General features: G+C 37.4%; 1 protein-coding gene across 2 annotated transcripts; it reads right to left on the bottom strand.

Moving 5' to 3' along the window:
* Nucleotides 1-673: 673 nt before the first annotated feature.
* Nucleotides 674-22,648, bottom strand: HCAR (coenzyme F420 hydrogenase family / dehydrogenase, beta subunit family). Of its 2 annotated transcripts, XM_088957072.1 has the most exons (19): nt 22,362-22,648; nt 22,144-22,246; nt 21,955-22,039; nt 20,472-20,583; nt 18,290-18,374; nt 18,130-18,171; nt 17,952-18,030; nt 13,679-13,730; nt 13,520-13,582; nt 13,238-13,335; nt 11,800-11,835; nt 11,653-11,714; nt 8,482-8,509; nt 2,047-2,123; nt 1,819-1,888; nt 1,656-1,713; nt 1,135-1,199; nt 961-1,055; nt 674-880 (listed from the first exon to the last, which is right to left on the bottom strand). In XM_088957072.1, the coding sequence occupies exons 1-19, from the start codon at nt 22,447-22,449 to the stop codon at nt 790-792; spliced, it is 1,389 nt and encodes a 462-aa protein (XP_088813198.1). In that variant the 5' UTR covers nt 22,450-22,648; the 3' UTR covers nt 674-789. The 2 variants fall into 2 exon arrangements, with proteins under 2 accessions (XP_088813198.1, XP_088813207.1); XM_088957081.1 differs by lacking the exons at nt 674-880; nt 961-1,055; nt 1,135-1,199; ... (2 more) ...; nt 2,047-2,123; nt 8,482-8,509 and adding an exon at nt 10,031-10,551.
* Between the last annotated feature and the right edge of the window lie 206 nt (nt 22,649-22,854).

The following is a 22,854-nucleotide window of genomic DNA, read 5'->3' as shown; positions in this document are numbered from 1 at the left end:
CGAGGCTTTGATGCCATCAATGCAGGAAGCAATCCCCTTTACATCGTCACATGGGGTCTGGAGGACACTGACGAGATTATCAGACTCCCAACCTGGAGTACAAGGTTAGTTGCAAAGGAATGAATGTTTCTGGGAATACCCATCCATCTGATGGAGACAGATGAGGTTACTGTAAATAGTAATTGCTTGGAAAAGGTGGTTGTGTATAATATTTGGCTTTTCTTAATTATTGATTTTGCTATTTGGGTTTTTCATTTTTCTTAGTGGATACAGATTGTTTTTTTTTCCCTGAAAAATGCTGCCTTCAATTATTTGCTCTTTGATTAGATTATAGTGGAAGTCTGTATAATATTTTCCCTTTCATTGTTTGTATGGAAATGTTCAACAATAACTCCACTTGAAAAATCTTGCTAATGGCTGTAAGTTGGCATAAGTCATATTTGGGGTGAATTGCAGGGTAATCTCAACTCCAGAGCAGCCTACACAATAATAATTAGCTTCAAGAACAACATTCCTTTTTATTTTTTGGCTAGGCAAATGGGCTACACAACCTAGTTAGATGGTTGCAACCGCCCCACTTAATGCATGCATGTGTTAATAACTCATTCATGGGTGGTCATCAATTCATCATTGTTTGCAAAAAGAGGCTAAATAGTAAAATGTACAACCATCATTTTGAGGGTCCAGAAATGGTTTTCCCTTATGTGGTTCCAGAAAAGAATAGAACTTCAGGAAATTGATTCATACAGAGGAAGGTCTAGTCATCTCATAATATACACTGTATCATGATCATTTTTGGGATAGCATTCTATCAATTTTTCCATTCTGATTGTACATATCTACAATTTTCTTTGCATATGATGGCATGTGTTTATCAGCTCTGCAATCATCAGAATGAAATAGTGAGAGCGATTTCAATTCCTCTACCAGAGAAGTAACCACACAAGATCAGAAAATTACCTTTCTTTTCCCCAAGCTCGAATTACATACAAATAGTTTCGTATTGTATGGTAGTCTAATGAATAACGGGCGAATTCCAGACCTTTCGGACCAATCTGTTAACATTACCAAACAGATTAGCATTAAACATCATTTTTGGTTCTCACCACTAAATGCTTTGTGAAGGACATTTACCAAGTTAAGGATAAATGCTATCAAATTGCCAATAAACCTGGGAGCAGATCGTGAAGGACCCTTTCCTGGGAAAGGAAAACAAAATATAAATTAGTAGTTGTATTGCACAGAATGACAATGACCGTGATTTGCTTGAAGAACTATGAAAATTGGCAATGTATTCTTCCAAGACTGTCTTCATGGGCCTAGTTGCCCCCCTCACCATTGTATCCTCTTGTTTTTATAGCAGCCAAAAAGAATATAGATTTAGGTAGTGAGAAATTATTCAAGGGCTACAATTTAAAAAATGGATATCAATCATGATAGAGTGGAATGGTGAAATGGTATTAGTGTAGCTGCCTTCATAGCTGGGTAACGCTTTGTTGAGTTTAGTTGGGTTGGTGTTGGGTGGAGGATGGTAGGTGTTAAAATTTTTAAAGGTCAGGCAACAGCAATTTATTTTTTCTTGGGATTACAGTTTTTCTTAAACAAACTGCTTCAGCTTCAGGAATGAAAATAAATAAACAGATGCAACTCAGTACCCAATTTAGCATTATCATCTGCTTTAACCGTTTCCATTACAAATGGACGCCTATCACCCTGCAGTAATATAGTTGCATTCTAGGTGAGGTTTCAACTATTTTTACAAAACTTCCACTTGAAAATATATTAGAAAATAAATAAGGTAAAAATGGGAAACCATACACTGCTGATTGTTGGGGAAATCTCCAAAAGATTCTTTACCAGATTAAGCATTTCTCTTCCACGTTCATTTCTGCAATTTTAAGAGCCATAAAATTCTTTAACTATGGCATTAAAAGATGTAATAACGAGTGGAGATACACCGAAGAGACATTAAAAACATTGCAGACAAGAATACTATCAGTTCAAACTACTTCAAAGAAAATGTTGATTTTCTTAAGACGACAATACCTGACAGTAACATATTGTGGATGTTTTGTCATGCTTACTCCATATTTGGGCACTCCCATGTATCCCACAACCAAATCCTGCATCAGAAGGATCATAAGATAGAAACATATGTAAAAACAAGTATTGGGTTATTCTGTTTAGAATAAAAAAAATACAAAACTAATGGCCCTGTTCTCAACAAATATATCTATACCATATAGTGATGTGGCTCTCCCTATGATTTTCAATGTTTTTTGAAAATTTTGTCAAATTCAATTCACGTGAGATTACGTATGTGATCTCTCTCCTTTTTCGTTTTTATGTTCCTTTAATCTTTTTCCTCCCACTTTTTCTTTTCCAGTACAAAACAATTTTTCCTTAGCATTCTCTCCCATCTCTCCTACTTTCCCCGACTCCAAAAGCCTATCTTTTTTTGAGAAGTATCAATTCATTAAAAGGAAAGTACAACCAGAGGCTTTACAATTGAAGTACAAAGATAGCACGCAAACTACATAACAAATGGGAGACACAAACAGGCTTTTTAAGTCAAAAAGAGAACTATAAAAAGAACTGTCAACTTTTAGCTGAATCGCAGACCAGGAAAATAGCTTCCCACAATCTTCTGCCACACTTCCTCTTCTTGACAACTTTTGTTTTGGAATATCCTTGAGTTTCTTTCTTGCCATATCAACCATAACACAGCACCTGGAATCAGATACCATAGAACTTTCCCTTTCTTGCTTATGCCTTGTACCCTCCAATTGTTGACAAAATCAGCCATTGGTTCTGGGCAGCAACTTCTGATTGCAAAAATTCTGAGAATCCTCACCCATATTTTGTGAGTGAAGCTGCAATGCAATAACAGGTGGTCAACAGTCTCATCATCACTGTTGCACAAGACACATCTTTTAGAATCAACCACCACACCCCTTCTAAGCAGGTTGTCTACTTGTCTTTGTTAGGAATCTTATTCAGGTAAGCAGCCCAAATAAAAAAAAGAAACCTTTGATGGAATGTGCTTGCACCATATTATATGCACAGGAAATTCCAAATCTTCTTCCTTTTGGGCCAGCTTACCATAGAAAGATTTCACCGAGAACTGGCCTTTGTTATCAGCAACCCAAAACCTTTTCTCTGCTGCATTAGGGTCGATTTGAGTGTTGCACGACCTTTGAAGAAGCCTACTAAATGGTTTGATCTCCCAATCATTCAAATCCCTTCTGAAAAGAGGAATCCAGACAAGCATCCCATTTTCAGACTGGATATATTCAGCTACTTTTGCCTCCTTGTTTGTTGCAATTGCAAATAATTCTGGGAAAACATCCTTTAGTGTATTGTAACCACTCCAACAATCCAACCAGAAGTTAACTCTAGTACCCCTTTCCACTACAAATTTGATTTCCTTGCTGAAAGCATTATAGCTTTTTCCGATTCCCTTCCAAACTGAACCATACGACTGACTTGCATCACTAGGGACCCAACCTTCACTTCTTGTACCATATTTTTCTTCAATTACTCTCCTCCACAAGCAGTTCCCTTGGTTACCAAACCTCCAAAACCACTTGCCAAGTAAGGCTAATTCATTTCCCGAATTCTTCTAATTCCTATCCCTCCGTTTTCCCCAGTTAACTAAATGAATTTTCTTGCTCTCCTTCCACCCCATCGACAAAAACTCTCTTATTTTCCTCTTAATCTAGTTTGCAACTTGTTAAGATGTGCCGAATAGGGGTAGTTTAGTCTTCTTCTGTTTATTAAGTAACTTGCTTATGTGGCAGTGTTATTAGAGTTACTCTGCCCCACACTTAAGTAAGGTTATTTCTGTCTTTGTAACTATGATTAGAATCTAATATAGATTAAGGGGGTCGACTGAATGGGGGAACTCATCAGATTTTCGAAAGACCCTTCTTCTTCTCTTCTTCTTCTTCTTCTTCTTCTCTTCTTCTTCTTCTTCTTCTTCTTCTTCTTCTTCTTCTTCTCTTCCTGTTCGGACTACTGTAGCAACAGTTGAATCATGGTATCAGAGCCATGCTCCTGACCTAAGTCAGTTGGTAAAGCACCTCAGTATTGTTCGTGACTCTTCACCTTCGTTTCTTATCAGTTGATGGAGAGAACTGGTTCGCCCTAGGTCAGAAACACTACAGCTTGTCTCTCTGCTGCGCATAACCTTCTTCAACAAGGAAAGTGACTTCAGCAGTGAATGGTTGATTGATATTCTCAAAGGAAGGTCGGTTCTCTCTTCTTCTAGTGTTACATATATTTCTGGGTAGAAACCCTACAAGAAGCTGTTGTACTGAGTAGAACCTAGAGAACTAGGTTCATTGTTGCCCTAGGAAGGGATGTGTGTGCAGTAGCCGAATGGTGTAAGGCTGTTGTAAGTCGTTGAATCTGTGTGTGCAGTAGCCAAATGTGTAGGGCTGCTATAAGTCATTGAATGGTGTTAGGGTTGCTGTAAGTGGCCGAGTGGTTTAAGGTAGAATGCAGTGACCTTGCCGAACTCCTTGTGGTTGTGTAATGCCCTCTTAAGTGTGTTAAATAAGTCTGAACTGGGTGCAGCAGATTTGGCTGTGTTGTGGTGCTTGAGTGGTTGTAAGAGGGCCTCTACATGTGATTAGTGAATGGTAAACTGATGCTTATGTGGGACGTAAGTGTGTGAAGTCAGCAGTAGTGTGAATAAGAACAAGTGTGTGAAGTCAGCAGTGGTGATTAGAAGCTGCAATAGGTGCTGAAATATCAAACTGTGAACAACATCAATCAGCTTGTAGCTGAGAAGTAAAGTTAGAGACAACTGTGAAAGAGTACAATGGCAGCAATAGGAGATGGCTACAATGATCAGAAACCTAGTGTAGTAATTTCCTCCGACTACCTAGGAGTGCAAATGACCTCAATTAAGCTAAATGGGGAGAACTATGTGCCATGGGCTAAATCAGTGGAAGTTTTTCTCAAGGCAAAGAAGAAAGCAAAGCATGTTAGAGATGAGAAGCCACCGGTTGACTCTCCAGGGTTTGATGATTGGGAACAAGATGCTCAAATCATGACTTGGCTGTGGAATAGTATGGAACCCAAAATCAGTGCCAACTTCATGTTCCTTGATACGGCTAAGGATATATGGGAGCATGCTAAGAAGCTATATTCTGGACAAGATAACACAACAAGAGTATATCAGCTGTATCAGGAAGTACTTTGATTTACAACAAGGAACCAAAACACTAGAAGAGTACTATGCCTGCATGAAGAATATAAGGAATGAACTCAATGTCTATCATCCCCTTACTCCAGATGTTCAAGTTCAGCAACAGCAAAGGGAGCAGCTAGATGTTACAAGATTTTTAGTGGGGCTGAAGTCGGAATATGAACCAGTTAGAGCTCAAATATTGGGGGGCTCTACTCTTCCTACACTTGAGGAAGTATTCTCAAGACTTCGTAGAATCTCTTTGGGCCAGACAGAGAACCCCACACAGTATGATAGATCAGCACTTGTGACAGCTAGAGGTGGTGGACATAGTACAAGAGGGGGAGGTCATTCCAGAGGGGGCCGTGGCAATTCCATGATTGGTAGGGGTGGCCGTGACTCAGGGGGAGGCCGTGGCAGAGGAAAAAATAACTCTACAAGGAAGTGTACTCATTGTGGTAGAAATGGACACACAGTGAATTTCTGTTATGATCTACATGGCCCTCCCTCTAAATGGGCTAATCATGCGGTAGCAGGCGGGGTTGCTATTAGTGATAGTAAACTGGCAGACCTAATACCTTCCACATCTACATCTACATCTACTTCTGGGAGGGAGATGGTGAGTGTTCCGCGTGATGAGTATGAACGGTTCCTCCAAACTACTTCATAGCATACCACTGCTACATATGCCCAATCAGGTATCGCTTGCATGTCATCTAAAACTCCTTCCTGGATTATTGACTCTGGAGCCTCAGATCATATGACCGGGACTCCAGGTGTGTTCTCTTCTCTTGCTAAACCTCCACACCACAAACTGTTACACTTGCCAATGGGTCCTCATCTCCCATCTGTGGTGTTGGTAATGTTGACTTGGCTTTTGTCCCCTTATCATCTGTTTTATACGTACCTAAGTTTCCATTCAATCTTATGTCTGTTAGTAAAATAACCAAAGCTCTTAACTGTTATGTTACCTTCTTTCCTTCCACTTGTGTTTTTCAGGATCTCAAGACGGGGAAGAAGATTGGTGAGGGGCATGAAGCTGGTGGATTGTATTACCTTGACGGCGGTCGATCTTCAATTGCACTTCAGACTTCCCTTACTCCTCTACAATGGCATTGCCGACTGGGACATCCATCTCTCAAGGTCCTCAAGATGTTGGTTCCATCATCGAGTCAGTTGTCAGTTTTACAATGTGAGTCATGTCAGTTTGGTAAACACCGCCGTGTGTCCTTCAGTCCAAGAGTTGAGAGTTGTATGTTGAGTCATTTTTCTTTGGTTCACTCAGATGTTTGGGGTCCGATCAAAATAGTCTTATAATGGGTACAAGTATTTTGTCTCCTTTATTGATGATTGTTCAAGAATGACATGGATTTACTTAATGAAATAAAGAAGTGAATTATTTTCCATTTTTCAACTGGGAAGCATGTTGTGGGCTGTAAATGGGTGTATACTGTGAAATACTTGCCAGATGGTAGTGTGGAGCATCTGAAGGCCAGACTTGTTGCTAAAGGTTACTCACAGGTATATGGTGTGGACTATATGGAGACATTCTCTCCGGTGGCTAAAATTGGTTCTGTTCGTGTCCTAATTTCCTTGGCAGTTATGTATGATTGGCCTCTCCTTCAACTTCACATAAAGAATGCCTTCCTCCATGGTGATCTAGTGGAGGAGGTATATATGGAGCAACCACCCAGGTTTGTTGTTCAGGGGGAGGGTGGTAAGGTGTGCAGGCTGAAGAAAGCAATTTATGGGTTGAAGCAATCTCTACGTGCTTGGTTTAGGAAGTTCAGCGAAGTGGTGAAGAGTTTTGGAATGAAACAATGTCAGGTTGATCACTCAGTGTTCAGCTGTGACTCAGAAGCTGGGAAGATTTTATTAGTGGTCTATGTGGATGATATTGTCATCACTGGTAGTGATAAATTGAGGATTGGCAAACTAAAGGTATTTCTGCAAAATCATTTTCAAACAAAGGACCTTGGAACATTAAAGTATTTTTTGGGAATAGAGGTTGCTAGGTCAAAACAAGGTGTGAATCTGTGCCAAAGAAAATATGTCCTTGATCTATTGGAAGAAACAGGACTGTTAGGTGCAAAACCGGCTGAGACCCCTATGGAACCAAATGTTTAAGTTGAGCAATGATACAAGAGAAGTATTTGAAGATCCTGGAAGGTATAGACAACTAGTGGGAAAGCTGAACTATCTGACTATCACGAGACCGACATCTCCTTTGCAGTCAGTGTGGTGAGCCAATTCATGCAGAACCCTCGTATACCTCACTGGGATGCAGTCCTTAGAATTGTGAGGTATCTAAAAGGAGCTCCAAGCCGTGGGCTATTGTATAAACTAGGAGGAAACCTTGAAGTAGTTGGGTATACAGATGCAGACTGGACAGGCTCAGTGAGTGACAGAAGATCTACTACAGGCTATTGCACATTTCTGGGAGGAAATCTTGTGACATGGAAGAGTAAAAAGCTGACGGTTGTAGCCAGAAGCAGTGCTGAAGCCGAATATAGGGCCATGGCTCACACTACCTGTGAATTAGTGTGGCTGAGGAATCTCCTACAAGAAATTGGGTTTCACATGGATAAACCTATGAAATTGTACTGTGACAACCAAGCTGCACTACATATCTCATCCAATCCTATCTTTCATGAGAGAACAAAGCACATAGAGGTTGATTGCCACTTTGTGAGAGAGAAGGTTCTTGCCAGAGAGATAAATACAGAACATGTGGGTTCCAATGACCAGTGGGCAAATTTGTTTACAAAAGCTCTAAGCTCAGGGAAAGTGAACTATCTATGTAACAAGCTGGGATTATATGACATATATTCTCCAGCTTGAGGGGGAGTGTTAAGATGTGCCGAATAGGGGTAGTTTAGTCTTCTTCTGTTTATTAAGTAACTTGCTTATGTGGCAGTGTTATTAGAGTTACTCTGCCCCACACTTAAGTAAGGTTATTTCTGTCTTTGTAACTATGATTAGAATCTAATATAGATTAAGGGGGTCGACTGAATGAGGGAACTCATCAGATTTTCGAAAGACCCTTCTTCTTCTTCTTCTTCTTCTTCTTCTTCTTCTTTTTTTAAAATATCTGTCTCTAAAACAGATAATCCAGTACCAATAGCTGTCTCTAAAACCATTTTCCAGTTTAACATAGAGAGAAATTAAAATATCTGTATTGTTCATTATAACAGGACAAAACCAAATAAATGTGAGCAATATCAAACTTGGGCTATTAAGCATTAAATGATCCAAATTTGTATGACCAATCTAAATAATAAACTCACCGCCAATGCATTTGTATAGTCAAAACAGCTGTAGGACAAGAAAAGAACACTAGGAAGTTAGACTAAGTTTCAATAAGAGAGAACATATTATGGTATTTCTTGCTACATTTTGTGAACACAAAAAAAAAAATCAATAGACAAGAAAATACTAAAACTAGATAATATCATGAAACTCTCAGGAGTAATAGTGACTAGGCAAAAGTATCTCATACGCAATAGAAGAAATGTCAAACCATTCTAGTAAACACATCATTAAATAACTAATCGCAACATTATTATATCCAAATAGGCATATGAAACAATTAATTGAGTTTGTAACCCATAGTGAATATAGTAAAGTAAAAGACTTATATCAAGTAAATGGGCAAAAGTGGAAATTCAGGCATCATTAGAGGAGAAAAGAACATATTCCAAAGCCAGGACTAACATTCATGTTATTATTCTGATTAAGTAGATAAAGATGCTTCTACTGCAAATTGGATTTATGCACATTCATGATAAATTAAAAATTTATAATCAATCTAATAAAAAGGCCTGTAGAACATTTGCTTTAAAGTTTGTCATGCAAACATAAAAAAGACAGGATAGGCTGAGGGAATTAACGGTTTGTTTTTCAATGAAAGAGTGCAACTTTGACTACAGGTGATCATAGGCTGAACCAGGCTTAGCACCTGTAATAAGGGGCATAGCCTAGCCCACTCTGCATTCCAGGCCTAACAATTAGCCTGGGCCAGGCTTCCAGGCCTACAACTTTATATATTATGTTTAATAAATATAAAATGCTTTATATAATGAAATATAATATATAAAAATATATGTTACATTTGATATAATATAAAATTTTATATATAATATTATATGTATCATACTACAATATTTAGATATGATATATAAAATAATATACAATACAAACATGTGTATGTATGTATGTATATGTATATTCCAGGCTGCGCCTGATGTGGACCCAAGCCCAAAATTTCTAGTCCAGGACAGGCTGGGCTAAAAATTATCACCCCTAACCTTGACCATTTGATTCAGCCCCCTTTATTTGCAGCAATTTCACACCAGAAGATTAGTAAATGGAATAAGACATAAAAAACTCTTCCAATTCTATTTATGCCTTATTTTTATTTTATATACCATCACCTATCCATGCTCCATTACAAATGCATAAAGTAACTAGGTGTGCATATAGAAAACAAAAACATGCATGATATTGTTTTAAATAAATAGAGGTAAATACAAAAAAATAAAGCTTTAAACTAGCTTTGTGATTAAGTAGGCTGACTAATCATCCCAAGCAATATCATCAAGGGTATTGATTAACTGGTTAGTGATGCAGTTGGTATGGTCCTCAACTGATTAGTGAGTTGACTAGTACTAGTCCACTATGAAACATTGCCACAAACATGCATAAATACCCAACCAAAAAGCTACAGCCACAAATCCAGTGGTAGGGATGCAAATGGATCAGATTTAATCTGGTTCAAATTCAAATCCAATTCATTTAAGTCAGGTTCAGATATCCATTTAGCAAAATTCAAATCTTAAATATGACCCGTTTATTAATCAGATCTTGCTTGATCTGATCCAATCTGATTGCATTACATGTATAAATTAAGCTGGATTTGGGATTTAGATTAACTTGTTTTTTCTATTTATGGTATTTTTTTGTTATATATTTAACTTAAAAAGTGCATGTTAATATCATATAGATTTATTGATATAATAATCAAATCGGACATCCAGTATGTAAACGAATCAAATTTGAACCTATATCTTGCATTTACATCAGATATCAGATTAATTCGGATCTCTTGAGTTATAATTGGATCAGATTTGGATATTACCCGTATCCAAATTCGACCCAATCTGTTTGCAGCCCTATCCAATGGTCCCCTGTACAAATATTGCCTATTGGCATCCCAAATAGGGTCAGTTTCACTCTGAAATCTGGTGAAAAGAGAGCTAATAGTTATATTATCAACTGAACCTGCATTTGTGCAACATGTTGTTGAGTCTTCAACCCCATTCTGTGAAGTGGTCCACAGGAGGTTGATGAAATTAAGCCTGATAGTCGATACAGATTGCAAAAGCAACTATTTAGTTATCTTTATATATCCACAAGGAGGTTGATGTCAAGGAGAATGTGGCACATAGGATAGAATTTACCTTAAGTGGCTAAATGATGTGCTTAAAAGGGTATTACATTAACAAAACAGTGATAGACAGATCAAACTCAACTCAATGCAGAAAAAATCCTTGTCCTTACTATATTGAGTTAGCTACATGATCCTGTTCCCCCATTCCAATACACACTGAACAAACCAGATGGAAAATTTTATAAAAAATAGTAGGAAGACTGGCATATGGTTCAGAATTTTGGACTATCAGTAAAACAACATGCTTGATCATATGTCCAGAAAATGAATATGGCAGAAATGAGAAATGAAGTTATCTGTAGGAACCTAGGAGGCTAGGAGTAGCTCCAATAGGTGATAAATGAGAGAGAGAGAGAGAGAGAGAGAGAGAGAGAGAGAGAGAGTAGATGGTTTGGGCATGTGCATAGAAGACCACCAACTGCGCTAGTTAGAAGAAGTGATTTGTTACACATTGAAGGGGCTAGAAGAGCTCAGGGTAGACCAAAAAGGACATGGGTAGTTTATCAAAAAAAAGGACATGGATAGAAGTAAGAAATGATTTAAGCACTAATAATTTAACAGTGGATATGGCTTTAAATAGAATGGATTGGCAAAACAGGATTCGTGTGGCCGACCCTGTATTGTTGGGATAAGGCATGGATGATGGTGATGATGGTGATGATGAATAAAACCACATGGTTTAAGATGAGCATACTTGATTGTATCTTCTCAATTACATCTGCAAATATTTCCATGATATGTATGCACTTATAACTTTATCCTATTTTTTATTTCATCACATCCATCGCAAGAAGCATATTTTCAAGTTCCTGAAATGAATACAAATTACAATGGATGCTTTCTTTTTCATTGAGGAGATTGAAAATCATAGAAATTTATTTGAGATTAAAAAAAGTACATATGGGGCAAGTTCTACAAGGCAGAGGACATCATTAACATCCCCACATGAAAAAAATGCAAAATACTGCATATATTGAAAATAAAAGCAAGGAAAAGAACAAGATATTACCTGTAGCAAGATGGTGCAATAACATCAACTAATTCATTTGCTGGTAGGCAAAAATAAGGGACCTGCTTTAATTAAAGTTAAATTGGATGAAATAATGTTCTTACAAAACTAAATATTTCTTTAAGGGCAGTATTGACAACAAACTACCTCTTCAATATGGCCATCCAAATGCTTCAAGTGAACCTGTTAAAACAACTCAGTCATTTACAAATAACTCATTGATCAATTTATCAAGAATCATTTGCAGATAATTCGATAAAAATATCTTATCAAGGTTCCTTGATTCAAGACATCATGCTGAACTTTCTAACTACGTCATAGAAAAAGGTGGTGATTCATGCACATCTCCTATTTCTGATAAACACGGGTGCTCACCTAAGTAATTGTTACTGATAGGGAATTTTATTCCTCACTCATGCTTTGAACATCTCAGACCATTATTTCTTAAAAGATGCCATTTTGGATGACGTAGCAATATTATAATCAAGATAAACTTTTTAAATGCAGAGTTCTATGGTCTATATGTAGTTCATCCTTTTTTCCCATCTATAACTTTGGTCATTTTCCTATCTTTTCCTCCTTTCTTTCTCTTTTTCCTTACAAGAAAATCCTCCTTTAATACAATTAAGTATGGAAAGATCTCCTTGAAGAATCAAAATACTTAATTGGTTTTTAACAGAAAATTTTACTTATAAAAGAAAAAAGAGGATTTACACTTATAAACGGGTTAGCATACAAAATGTTAGATCTCTATATGAAATTATCCATGAAATAACATCCTATCCACAAGCCCTTAGGAGTAAGTAAGGTTTTTCTTGAGGTCAAAGGAAAATTTCTCTTTTATCATCCATAAGCCAGTTGTAAAAGCTCCTCATTAAGGTTTGCTAAAGAGAACTTTTTATCAGACAATGCTTATTGGACACTTTATTTTTTATAACAATTGGATACTTTATTCATGTGTTCTTGGATCTAGTTATGGTTTAAGCTTTGATCTCAAAGTCCTGAGGAACCTCTAGTCTTTGCATCTTTCCACTGGAGTTTTTCACAATTAACATTACAAGGGAATGAATAAGTCTACAGCAGCAATGAGCTCTGATTGAATGTAAAGAATGTCCACATTGATTCTGTCTGCCTTCAATGTAGATCCTCTGGATGGGGACAAAGTGCAAGGCACCTGCATGACTGGTGCATGTTTCCATATACACATGTCAAAAAAATGTTTAACCAGGACCAACATATGTAATTGTCTCTGACAGTAGTGGTCATGTAACCACATAGTCACTGTTTAACCAAATGGCAGGAAGCCATGGAGAACACCACATTTATTTATTTGATTGGTGACTTGAAATTTCATTAATTAAGATGTATAAGTATTTACAACTTCCAAGCAGGCACAATATGTGACCACAGTTGCCAAACCTTATTTCCTTTACTTTTTACAAAAGACAAGTTGCATAAATTGGGAAGGTCACATTTACATAAATATTTGAGAGGGCATCAATATAAGGCATATGAATTGTATTTTAGAGAGGCAACTCAATCCAGAAGAATTTATTGTAACAAAAGATTAAGTAAATATTAAAACCTTGTAATCTTGCATAAACTCATAATGCAAAACAGTTTCTGGGTCATTGCTTGCAGCCTTTAGAAACTTATCTAACCCTTCTCGCGTTCCATTATCCACTGCAAACAAAAAGGCATTAATCATGTGAAATATATTCAGCAATTGCCTAGTCTACCCAACTCCTTGTAAATAATATGAAAAGACAATGCACTGATTTTATAATCCTGGTTTTTCAGTTCACATTCCAGAAGCTAAAATGAGAGAGTATAAGTATAACAAACCAAATAGAGATCTGTTAGTTACCACAATTAGTGCCAAGTACATAGAGCTTTTCCAAGTTCAAGTATTTCTCTATAGATCTTAATGCTGCAGTTTAAGAAATCATTCTGCATTATAATTATACAAGTCACAACAATGAAAAAATTAAACATTGACTATTCCTGATTAAAATATAGACCTTACCTTGCACTTGGCAACCAACTCCACAAAAAAGAAGACGCTTTACATTGGCTGCCTGTTTGCAATGAAAAAGAAATCTCCCATTTTACTAAACCTATGAAATACATAATTGTATTCTTGCAACATTGTCAATATTTTTCTAGTAATTATTGGAAAAACCAGTGATAGCAAGGAAGCATGTATTTTGATGGAAGAAAAGGAAATTTTTGAGAAACGAAAATAAGTTTGAGATTTACATTAGAAATAATGACAATTTATTTTCTAAAAGCAGCTATTCAAGTACTAGAGGGATTCCTTATAGGACACCCCCCATTAGTGTGAGTTCTGTGTATTATCCTCTTTTATGAAAATCTAAATCCTATGTATTTCTTTCTTTGTTAATGGTTATCAGGTTCATTTCATTGGGCTTTTTTTGTTTTTCCTTTTATATCTTTGTCATCTGATAAATAACTCAAATTAAATTCAAATTGTATAATTTTTTTGATAATTGAAATTAATTCATTAATCAAAAGATAGATCTGTTACAATTCCTCATTTTCTTCCAACATCTAATTCTCCATCTTCCTTGAGTTGGGACTTTGGATTTCGTAGGGGTTTGAGGGATCATGAACTCTCTCATGTTTCAGACCTGTTGTCACTGCTTGAAAGTGTTTTTCTGGACCTTTCCAGTTCTGATGTGAGACTTTGGTCTCCAAACCCAAAAGGTTACTTCACATGTGCTTCCTTTTTTAAGTCCCTTTGCTCTCCCTCGGGACAAGTGGACTTCCCAGCTAAGGAGATTTGGTCTAAACCTGTACCTCCTAAAATTCTGCTGGGAGGTTTTCTATAGGAAAATCAACACTTTAGACTTACTGCAGGAGATAAGGCCCTCTATGTGTTTGTCTCCTAATTGGTGTGTACTTTGCAGGGCTATTGGTGAGGATTGCTCACACTTACTTTTAACCTGTCCTTTTTCTGCTGCTATTTGGGGTTGGATCTTTGCTTTGTTCGGTTGCAGATGGAATATGACCACAGCCATAGATCAGATCTTTGATTCTTCCTTCTTTGTGTGGCCCACAAAAACTGGTAAAACAATGTGGAGGAGCATTAGAGATGCTGCTCTGTGGACAATTTGGGAAGAAAAAAATGTGAGGATATTACAAGAAAATGAGAGAAATGCGCAGAATGTGAAGGATTGTATTTTGACCAGGGCAATCCATTGGCTGAGATCATCATATTCCTTCAAAGTATATTCTTTTGATGACATGTGGAGGAACTGGAGGGTTGTGGCTAGTAGCAGTAACAGAAAGAACAGGGTACCAGCTGTATGGGTACCCCCTTCAGAAGACTGGACAAAGCTGAATTTTGATGGTAGCAATCAAAGAAATCCGGGGCCTTCAGGGATTGGTGGGGTGCTGAGAGATAAAGATAGTAACATATTAGCTTTGTTCTCAGGCTCTGTGGGTGTAGGAGACTCTATCAGAGCTGAGCTCCTAGCGGCAGTACAAGGCATTCAGGTTGCGGATCAGTTTGGAGTTCAAAATTTGATTATTGAAGGAGACTCCGAAGTTGTTGTGGGTTGGCTAAAAAATCCAGATTCAGTGATCTGGTGCTACAGGGGTACTATGAGGAAAGCTAAATGGTTCTCAAGGAACATGAATGTTATTTTTCAGTGGGTGGGTAGAACATCTAACACCATAACGGATGGGTTAGCTAAACAAGGGGTATCAAGGGAACAGTTTTTCTGGGCAGCTTTCTAAACTTTTTGTTACTAGTCTGAGGTAGTACATTGTTGCTATTGTGGAGAGGTACCAGCTCGTGCCCCTCCTTTGGGAAGGCTGTATTGTAATATCTTATTGATTTTATTGAATAAAATTCAATCATTTATAAAAAAAAAAAAAAAAAAAACAGATAGATCTATTACGAATAAGCCCAGAGAGAGGCTCGAGATGCACCCTCCCTCTTGAGAATAAAAATCAGAACTACATGAGAAACAAGTAACCACTAGTAGAAAGATTATACACAATCACAAAGCTGCCCAGAACAGAGAATCCCTGTTAACCCCTTGTTTTGCAAGAGAATCAGCTATCTCATTAGCTGATCTTCTTACCCATTGGATCCTCGCTATCATATTCCTTGTTACCCAAGTCACCTTAAGAAGATCTCTTAAACCCCAGACAGTCGAATCCGGATCCAACAACCTGGGAATCACCTTCAAACTGTAGAATTACAAAATATCAGCAAGCCCAATATACTACAGTACATGCAAAACTATCCAAGAAACACTGTCACTCCATTCAAAGTGATTCTTTATAGACACCTTAAAACTATTTTATGATAAACGCCAAATCTCACAATGATTACTTTTCATAAATGACAAGATTGAAGTATATATTAATGTAAAAAAAAAAGTTATTTTGACAAGTACAAGCCCCTATAGTATCAAAAGGAACCAAAACAACAGCCCTTGTCCATACAATTGACCCCAATACATCAACTCAGCTCAACTAAGATTTATCCTAACTATATGGGATCAACTACAAGAAACCTGTCTCACCACTCTGCTCTGTTATGTGTCATGTCCATTGTCAAATTATGCGCAATGGACCCCAATACATCTTAAACCACAAATACAACTAGTCTTACTAGTTACTCAGTACTAAACCTGTTCACAGACAAGGCCAGGCCAGGCTTTGCCTCTTTACAAACAGAACTAGGCCCAAGCCCGAACCCAGCCCTATATAAAGCCCAAAGCCCAATTTGGACAGATACTTTTATAATATATTAATTATATATTATTAATAATATGTTATATATTATATAATATTCTATATATTATAATATATATAATACTTTTTTCTGCTAATAATTTTATTATTATATTTTTTGTTATATATAATATTACCAAGCCGGGCTTATTTGGGAAAACCCAAGCCTGGCCCGAAAAATAACCCAATGTTGAACGGGCAAGGCTGGGCCAGCCCGTCAGGCTACCCCCAGCCCATGAATAGGTCTGTTCAGTATAACTCCTGAACATAGCTCTAGCAAGACCATCAACAATCAAGTTTGTTGATCATGAAGCTCATCTAACTGAAGAATACTTTCCAGAGCTAAGGGACCATGCTCTACCATCCACTTGAATAAAACTACCCACCACATCACAGACAGGCTAAAACAAAGCATGACACTAAAGTAGAGAACTCCATACACCTTTACCTACCATTTAGAGATCTTATAAGCACTGATGAAAGAGAAAAGTCCATAAGCCCAACCTCAAATACATACCATTAATATCTTTTACCAGATTAATCATCATGACCATCTAAACCTTGTCCCAACTATATGGAGCCAGCTACATGAATCTTGTTTCGCTTTCCATTCTGTTTAATGTCATATTCATCATTGAAGTATGGGCACTTAAATCATTTCTAGCTATTTACCAAAATAAATAAATAAATAAATAAATCATTTCTTGCTACTTCCACCCAAGTACTTTTCTGCCCCTAGCTCTTCTAGCCCCGTCAACTTGTAACAGATTACTTTTCCTAACAGGTGTTGTAGATGGTAATACTTTTTACCAGATTCAGTAAAGCAGCCAACTAAGCATAGACATAAAGATCTCCAAGCCTTTAACCTCACCCTCTTGCCAACTTTTAACCACAATGAAAGAACTACTACAGATTGCTAGTTGGTGAAGTAGATCAAAAGAAAAATTTGTAACTCCAGAAAAATGGAAGAACTACTACAGATTGCTAGTTATGCCCTTTTCCCTCTATCCATCACAGGTGAGACCCATTTCCATATTTACATTACAGGGAAGGCAGGACCAGGTTACCTGGTTGCCCCACATGTTTTGGAAAATCAACACTGTCAACTCTGGCCATGCACAAACTAACCCACCCTATTCCATATCCTTTTCTTCTATTGTTGACCCTTATAGTTCTTTTCCTTCTCGTTTTCACCCTTGTACCTCTCTCTTTTTCTAATAAACATCACTTTTATCCATATGAAAAGAAACTTTACATATATGAAAAAAAAGGCCAAACTATACACTTGTGGTTTAAAACATTAATTGTTTTTGAAGAGAGAAGTATATCAAGTATAGTTGAAAGTCAGGAGTTTCAGCCTACCAATCAGATGAAAAGAGTGATTTCTTTATAAATAGGAAGATAAACAAGCTTATATCTAATAAAAAAATCAGAACTCAAGTAAAGGAGCAGAATAATATCATAACACAAAAAAAACATATAAAAGAGCACAGATCATTGAGGTTAAAGAAAAGAAAAATATAAAGCACCTCAACTAAGGCAAGGGTGTTAAGATTAGGAGACAATGTCGGCTTTACACCTTTTGCTGCCATGATTTCATCTGGTGTTCTATTCAAAAGATAACTACGTTAGCTCAGAGATTTAGAATTGTAGGGGATCATTAAATATAGAGTATGTAAGTTGAAATATAGATTTCTCTCAATGTACCTGGCCAAAATAGGCCTTGGAGCAAGTCTATCCTCTGGATCACTACAAGTGGGTTTAGATTTCATTGATTAGAAAATCATGAAAGATGAAATAGCTTCAGCAAGCCTTTAAATTAATTATTTTACATTCACCAACTACTAAAACATATTTGCAACACTACCTTTGCACACATATAACAGCTTCCACCATACTCGTTTTCAGCATTTCCACAGCAATGGTTGTAACTATTCCCGTCCATTGTGCTCCTATGGTTAAATTACAATCAGATAAAACAAATTTTAGAACCAAACATTACTAATTTGCCTTAGAATTCAACCATTTACTTTAGAAATTAAAATTTGATGGACAAAAGTTCCACTATAATGTAATCTAGCATTTAAATAATTAAGAGAGGACAAGCCCAGTTCAGGAAATGTGATCAGCCCTATTATATTACCAAGGAACACTCAATAAAAAGAGGCTACTTTTCAATCACCAAATAGAAATAAAATCTAACAAAGATGAGCATTGTCACCATTTTTTGCCTCTAGAAAGTCTTTAATTCTTTCTTTCCTACTTAGTTGTCAACTTTTATCCATAAGTGTAAAATTGTATTGACAAAAGGTAAAAATATGTGAGTGCAACAAGGAGATCAATTCTGTTTGGTTTGCGGGAATAGGGGCCTGGACTCGGAATCAGAACGGTCCATCCCGATTCCAACCATTTGGTTGGGTGGAATTGGAATCCTATTCCCATTCCTGGTGGAATAGCATTCCCCCATTTGGGGGAATGGCCATTCCCTCTCTCTCTCTCTCTTGGGAATGAGAATCCACTCCAGCCAATTCCGATTCCAATTCCCATCTGAACCAAGCAGGTAGGAGGAATAGGCCATTCCGATTCCAACTGAGAACCGAACAGACCCTACAAGTTGATTAGAGTTACCCCTGCTGGTCTCCCAAAAACTCCCTAATGGAGTCCATAGGTACAGGCAACACCTTTAGCCAAATGGATACCCCACCCCCCTTAAATAAATAAATAAATAAATACATCAGTGATTGTCTATGGATTCCCCTCTAGATAGTGAGTCAGCAAGGCTGTATGCTGATCTTGCGATCCAAACAAAATTTTCTTCCAAAATACTAGCTAGGTATCTAGCTTCCCTGATCTGATGTCGTAGACACCAAGGTCCTGCTAACCTTTTAGCCAGTTAAATGACTGTCTTTGAATCACCTTCTACAATCATGTTTATATTTCACTTTCCATTTGCATCATGTTTATATCTCCAATTGAAACCTTCAGAAAGTTGAAAAAAACGAATCACCTTCCATTTGCATCATGTATATATCTCCAATTGGTTTCTTTGCTTAACATTTCCTCAAACTACAACTTCAGCATTTGAGTTTTATGAAGTTCCTTTTCTGGAATTCCCCTAGATTCCTTGATTCCTCTGTGATGCTTTTTTTGAAGAGTAAAAATAAAACATCCCATTAATTGAAATTAAAAAAAAAAAAAAGATGCATCCTGTAAATACATGCCAATACAAAGTCTTAAGTTTGGATTTTCATTTTTACAGCTTCTTTATGATATTGATACCAGCCCAACTTTTACGGGAACAACTTGGGTGGGCCCAACCCAAGCTCAGACCAAACCAGCCTGCAATTTTACACGGGTTGGACTTGGAGTTTTGGTCCTTGGGCTGGGAATGGACCCAAAAGTTCGGCCTTTTTTAATTTCGTGTTGGGCCTGGGCCTAGCCCTTAGGTTGGGCTTGGAATTTCTGGTCCTCGGGCTGGGAATGGACCCAAAAGTTTGGCCTTTTTAATTTTCATGCTGGACCTGGGCCCAGTCCTTAGGTAGCCCGAAAATGGCCTGAGCCCTGCCCAACTATATGCATACATATATGCATATTTATAGACACATATTTTCATGCATACTTTTTTGTAAACCATACATATATGCATACATGCATGCATATACACATGCATTTATATCAGATTTTAGTCTAAACTGATTGGCCAACCCAAGCCCAGGAGCCCAAGACAAATCCAAGTATGCCAAATTGCAGTGCAGGCTGGGCCCAGGTTGAACAGATTGGGCTTGACCAGGGATCCAGCCTTAGGCCCAACTCTTAGGGTTGGGCCTGGGTTGAGCTTAAAGCCCACCCAACTTGCACCCCTACCAACTTTCAGCCCTCAACCCATAGTTTGGCCATCCCTTTGGCAAGGGCAGCAATGTCACATAAATGCCTTAAGCATACAAAACCAGATTACCTCACAAAAATGAGGTATTCATTGGCATCATTAAAAAGTTGAAATATACAGCTACGAACTTATTATAAAACTGAAGTACTTGTATACAGATTACCTTCTACAGGTGTAATCTTACGAGCATATAACAACTCTTCATGGACTCCTAAATAGGTTTCATCGATAGAGTCAACTTTCCTCCCTCTGCCATGGACTACAGGTTCCAAGCTCTAACAAAAAAGAATATAAGAATTTGATATGATTAATGACACCAACAAGAATAAGCATGGAAAACATCAGAAGATGCTTAGTAATGTCTTGTATCTCCATCCGTATAAAGAACATACAGGTTCAATGATCAAGAACCAGAAACTCATGTAGCACAGCCATAGCTGACTAGATCATGGCCAAAACAAGTCAAATTGGTAATTCAAGCAAATAAAGATTTACTTGACCCAACCAAATGAGATTTTGATTGGTCATGGCTAAGTCTTCTTGTTTTTTGATAAAAAAATAAGAGTTTATTATACGAATAATGCAAGCAAGTGCAAGGGCACTACCTTTATAAAAAAGGGTTCGACTATGATATGGAAAAGATATGATATCCGAAAATCAACTGACCAATAAACCAGAATTATAAATGTGGTAGGGAACATGATGTTATTTATCAAAATTCATGGGTGGGTTTTAATTGGTCAAAACTCTTTCCATACCGTATCTTTTCTGCATCATAGATTTTCCCTATAAAAAAACCACCAAGTAAGACAGCAAAAAAATCAACAAAGCAAAAACCAAATACCTCAAGTAGCTAGGAGCAAAGACGACTCCACTATAATTCCCATCTCAAGACCTCGACTCTAGACAAGTTGTTGACAATGCTGTTGGTAGCCTAAATCAAGCTTCCCCTCAATACGATATATCAGTTATATGAATCTCACTCCTGAACTCACATTTATGGAAAGTCTGTATATAGGAACTTTACAGATGGGGCCTTGTTAAGAATTAGTAGGCCTTCCATTGTGAAGGAACCCTGAAGATTTTCATATCTTTATAGAACTTAACACATTTGGAATTACTTATCTATTCTTGCAAAGGAGAATGTCTGGCTCTTGATGGAGAAAGAGGATTTCTCTTTATAGAACTTAACACATTTGGAATTAGTAGGCTTTCCGATGGAGAAAGAGGATTTCTCTACCTAACCCGAAATAGTTAGGATAAGGAATTATTCAGTTGAGTTGAGTATCCACTTTTATTCCAAAGACAGGTAACAACTTGACAGATTCTCTTGCCAAAGGAGGTATGCCGATCATTTTTAATTGCAGGTTGGATCTCCCGCTGTAGTCTTTTGTTTTTTGTTGTTTCATTCTGCCCTTCTTTGGGCCAGTAACATTTTCAATTCTCATTCACAACCTACTTTTTTTTCTCAATGATTCTCTTGTTATCTAAAAATATGTCAAAATGCTATGCATCTTTTGGTTCATTACAACAAAATAAATGAACCCCATTTGATGATAATGGAATCTACCATGAGAATTGGTATTAACAGAAAACTTAGAGAAAACATGAAAAAAAGGAAAAAAAAAAAAATCAGTGGCTCTTACTTCAATCCTAGACATTCCATCTCCTAAGAAAGCACATGCGTTCTTCACATGGGCAATGTAATAGGTGTCGCACAAACCACATCGACTGTCAAAAAATGGGGACTAGAGTAAATCCCAGCTTTTAAACTGAGTAGTCTGGACCCAAATAAAAAACGAAAAAGTTGGAAAGAAAAAGAGGGAAGCATAAACCTGCAGTGATCTTTGGCAGGGTATATGCCTCCAGGCGGAATGGGTCTGGACCGTTTCCTCCAATCCTCCCTCAGCTTAAATGTGTTCGAGTTTGAATTCACATCTGCCCAATAAACAACAACAAAAACAAGATTTCTACGCTGTGAACATGGGTTTTTAAGAGAGAGAGAGAGAGAGAGAGAGAAACCCAGTTAGATTTTAGACTAGTCATTCAATACCTTTTGAAGATGATGCTGACGACGATGACGCAGATACGATGGAGAAGGTGAAAGGCAAGGAAGAGAGCTTCGCAAGGGCAGAAGCCATGGAGAAAACTTGGGAGCGCTTACACCACAAACACCATCTCAAATCAAAAGCAGAAGAAAGTGGATTAACAGAATCTTAATTTCTCTAACGTGGCACGCATGCAACAAAATTGGACCCAGTGGCAACTGGCAATACACTCATGGTCCTCCGGCCGCGATCCCACCCCACCCCGCAATATCCTCCACACTCACGCTTGGTTATGTAACTCTAATTTAATTTGGGTTTATTTAAGATTTTATTTATTTTTAAAGGTACTATATATTACAAGTTAAAAGTTAGATGTGATTGTTTATGTGATTGTTTGGAGTTATAGCGCAAAGTAAACCGACCCAAAAGATGAGCTCTTTGATTGTGCTGCCTCACAATATTACAATGTTGAGCTCTATTAGAATACCAAAATATGGG

Source organism: Nelumbo lutea, chromosome 1, assembly GCF_056320005.1.
Source record: "Nelumbo lutea isolate HS-2025 chromosome 1, American lotus-T2T, whole genome shotgun sequence".
Lineage (NCBI taxonomy): Eukaryota > Viridiplantae > Streptophyta > Magnoliopsida > Proteales > Nelumbonaceae > Nelumbo > Nelumbo lutea.
Note: the sequence above shows the minus strand (reverse complement) of the source record. Positions and strands in the feature narration are given on the sequence as shown.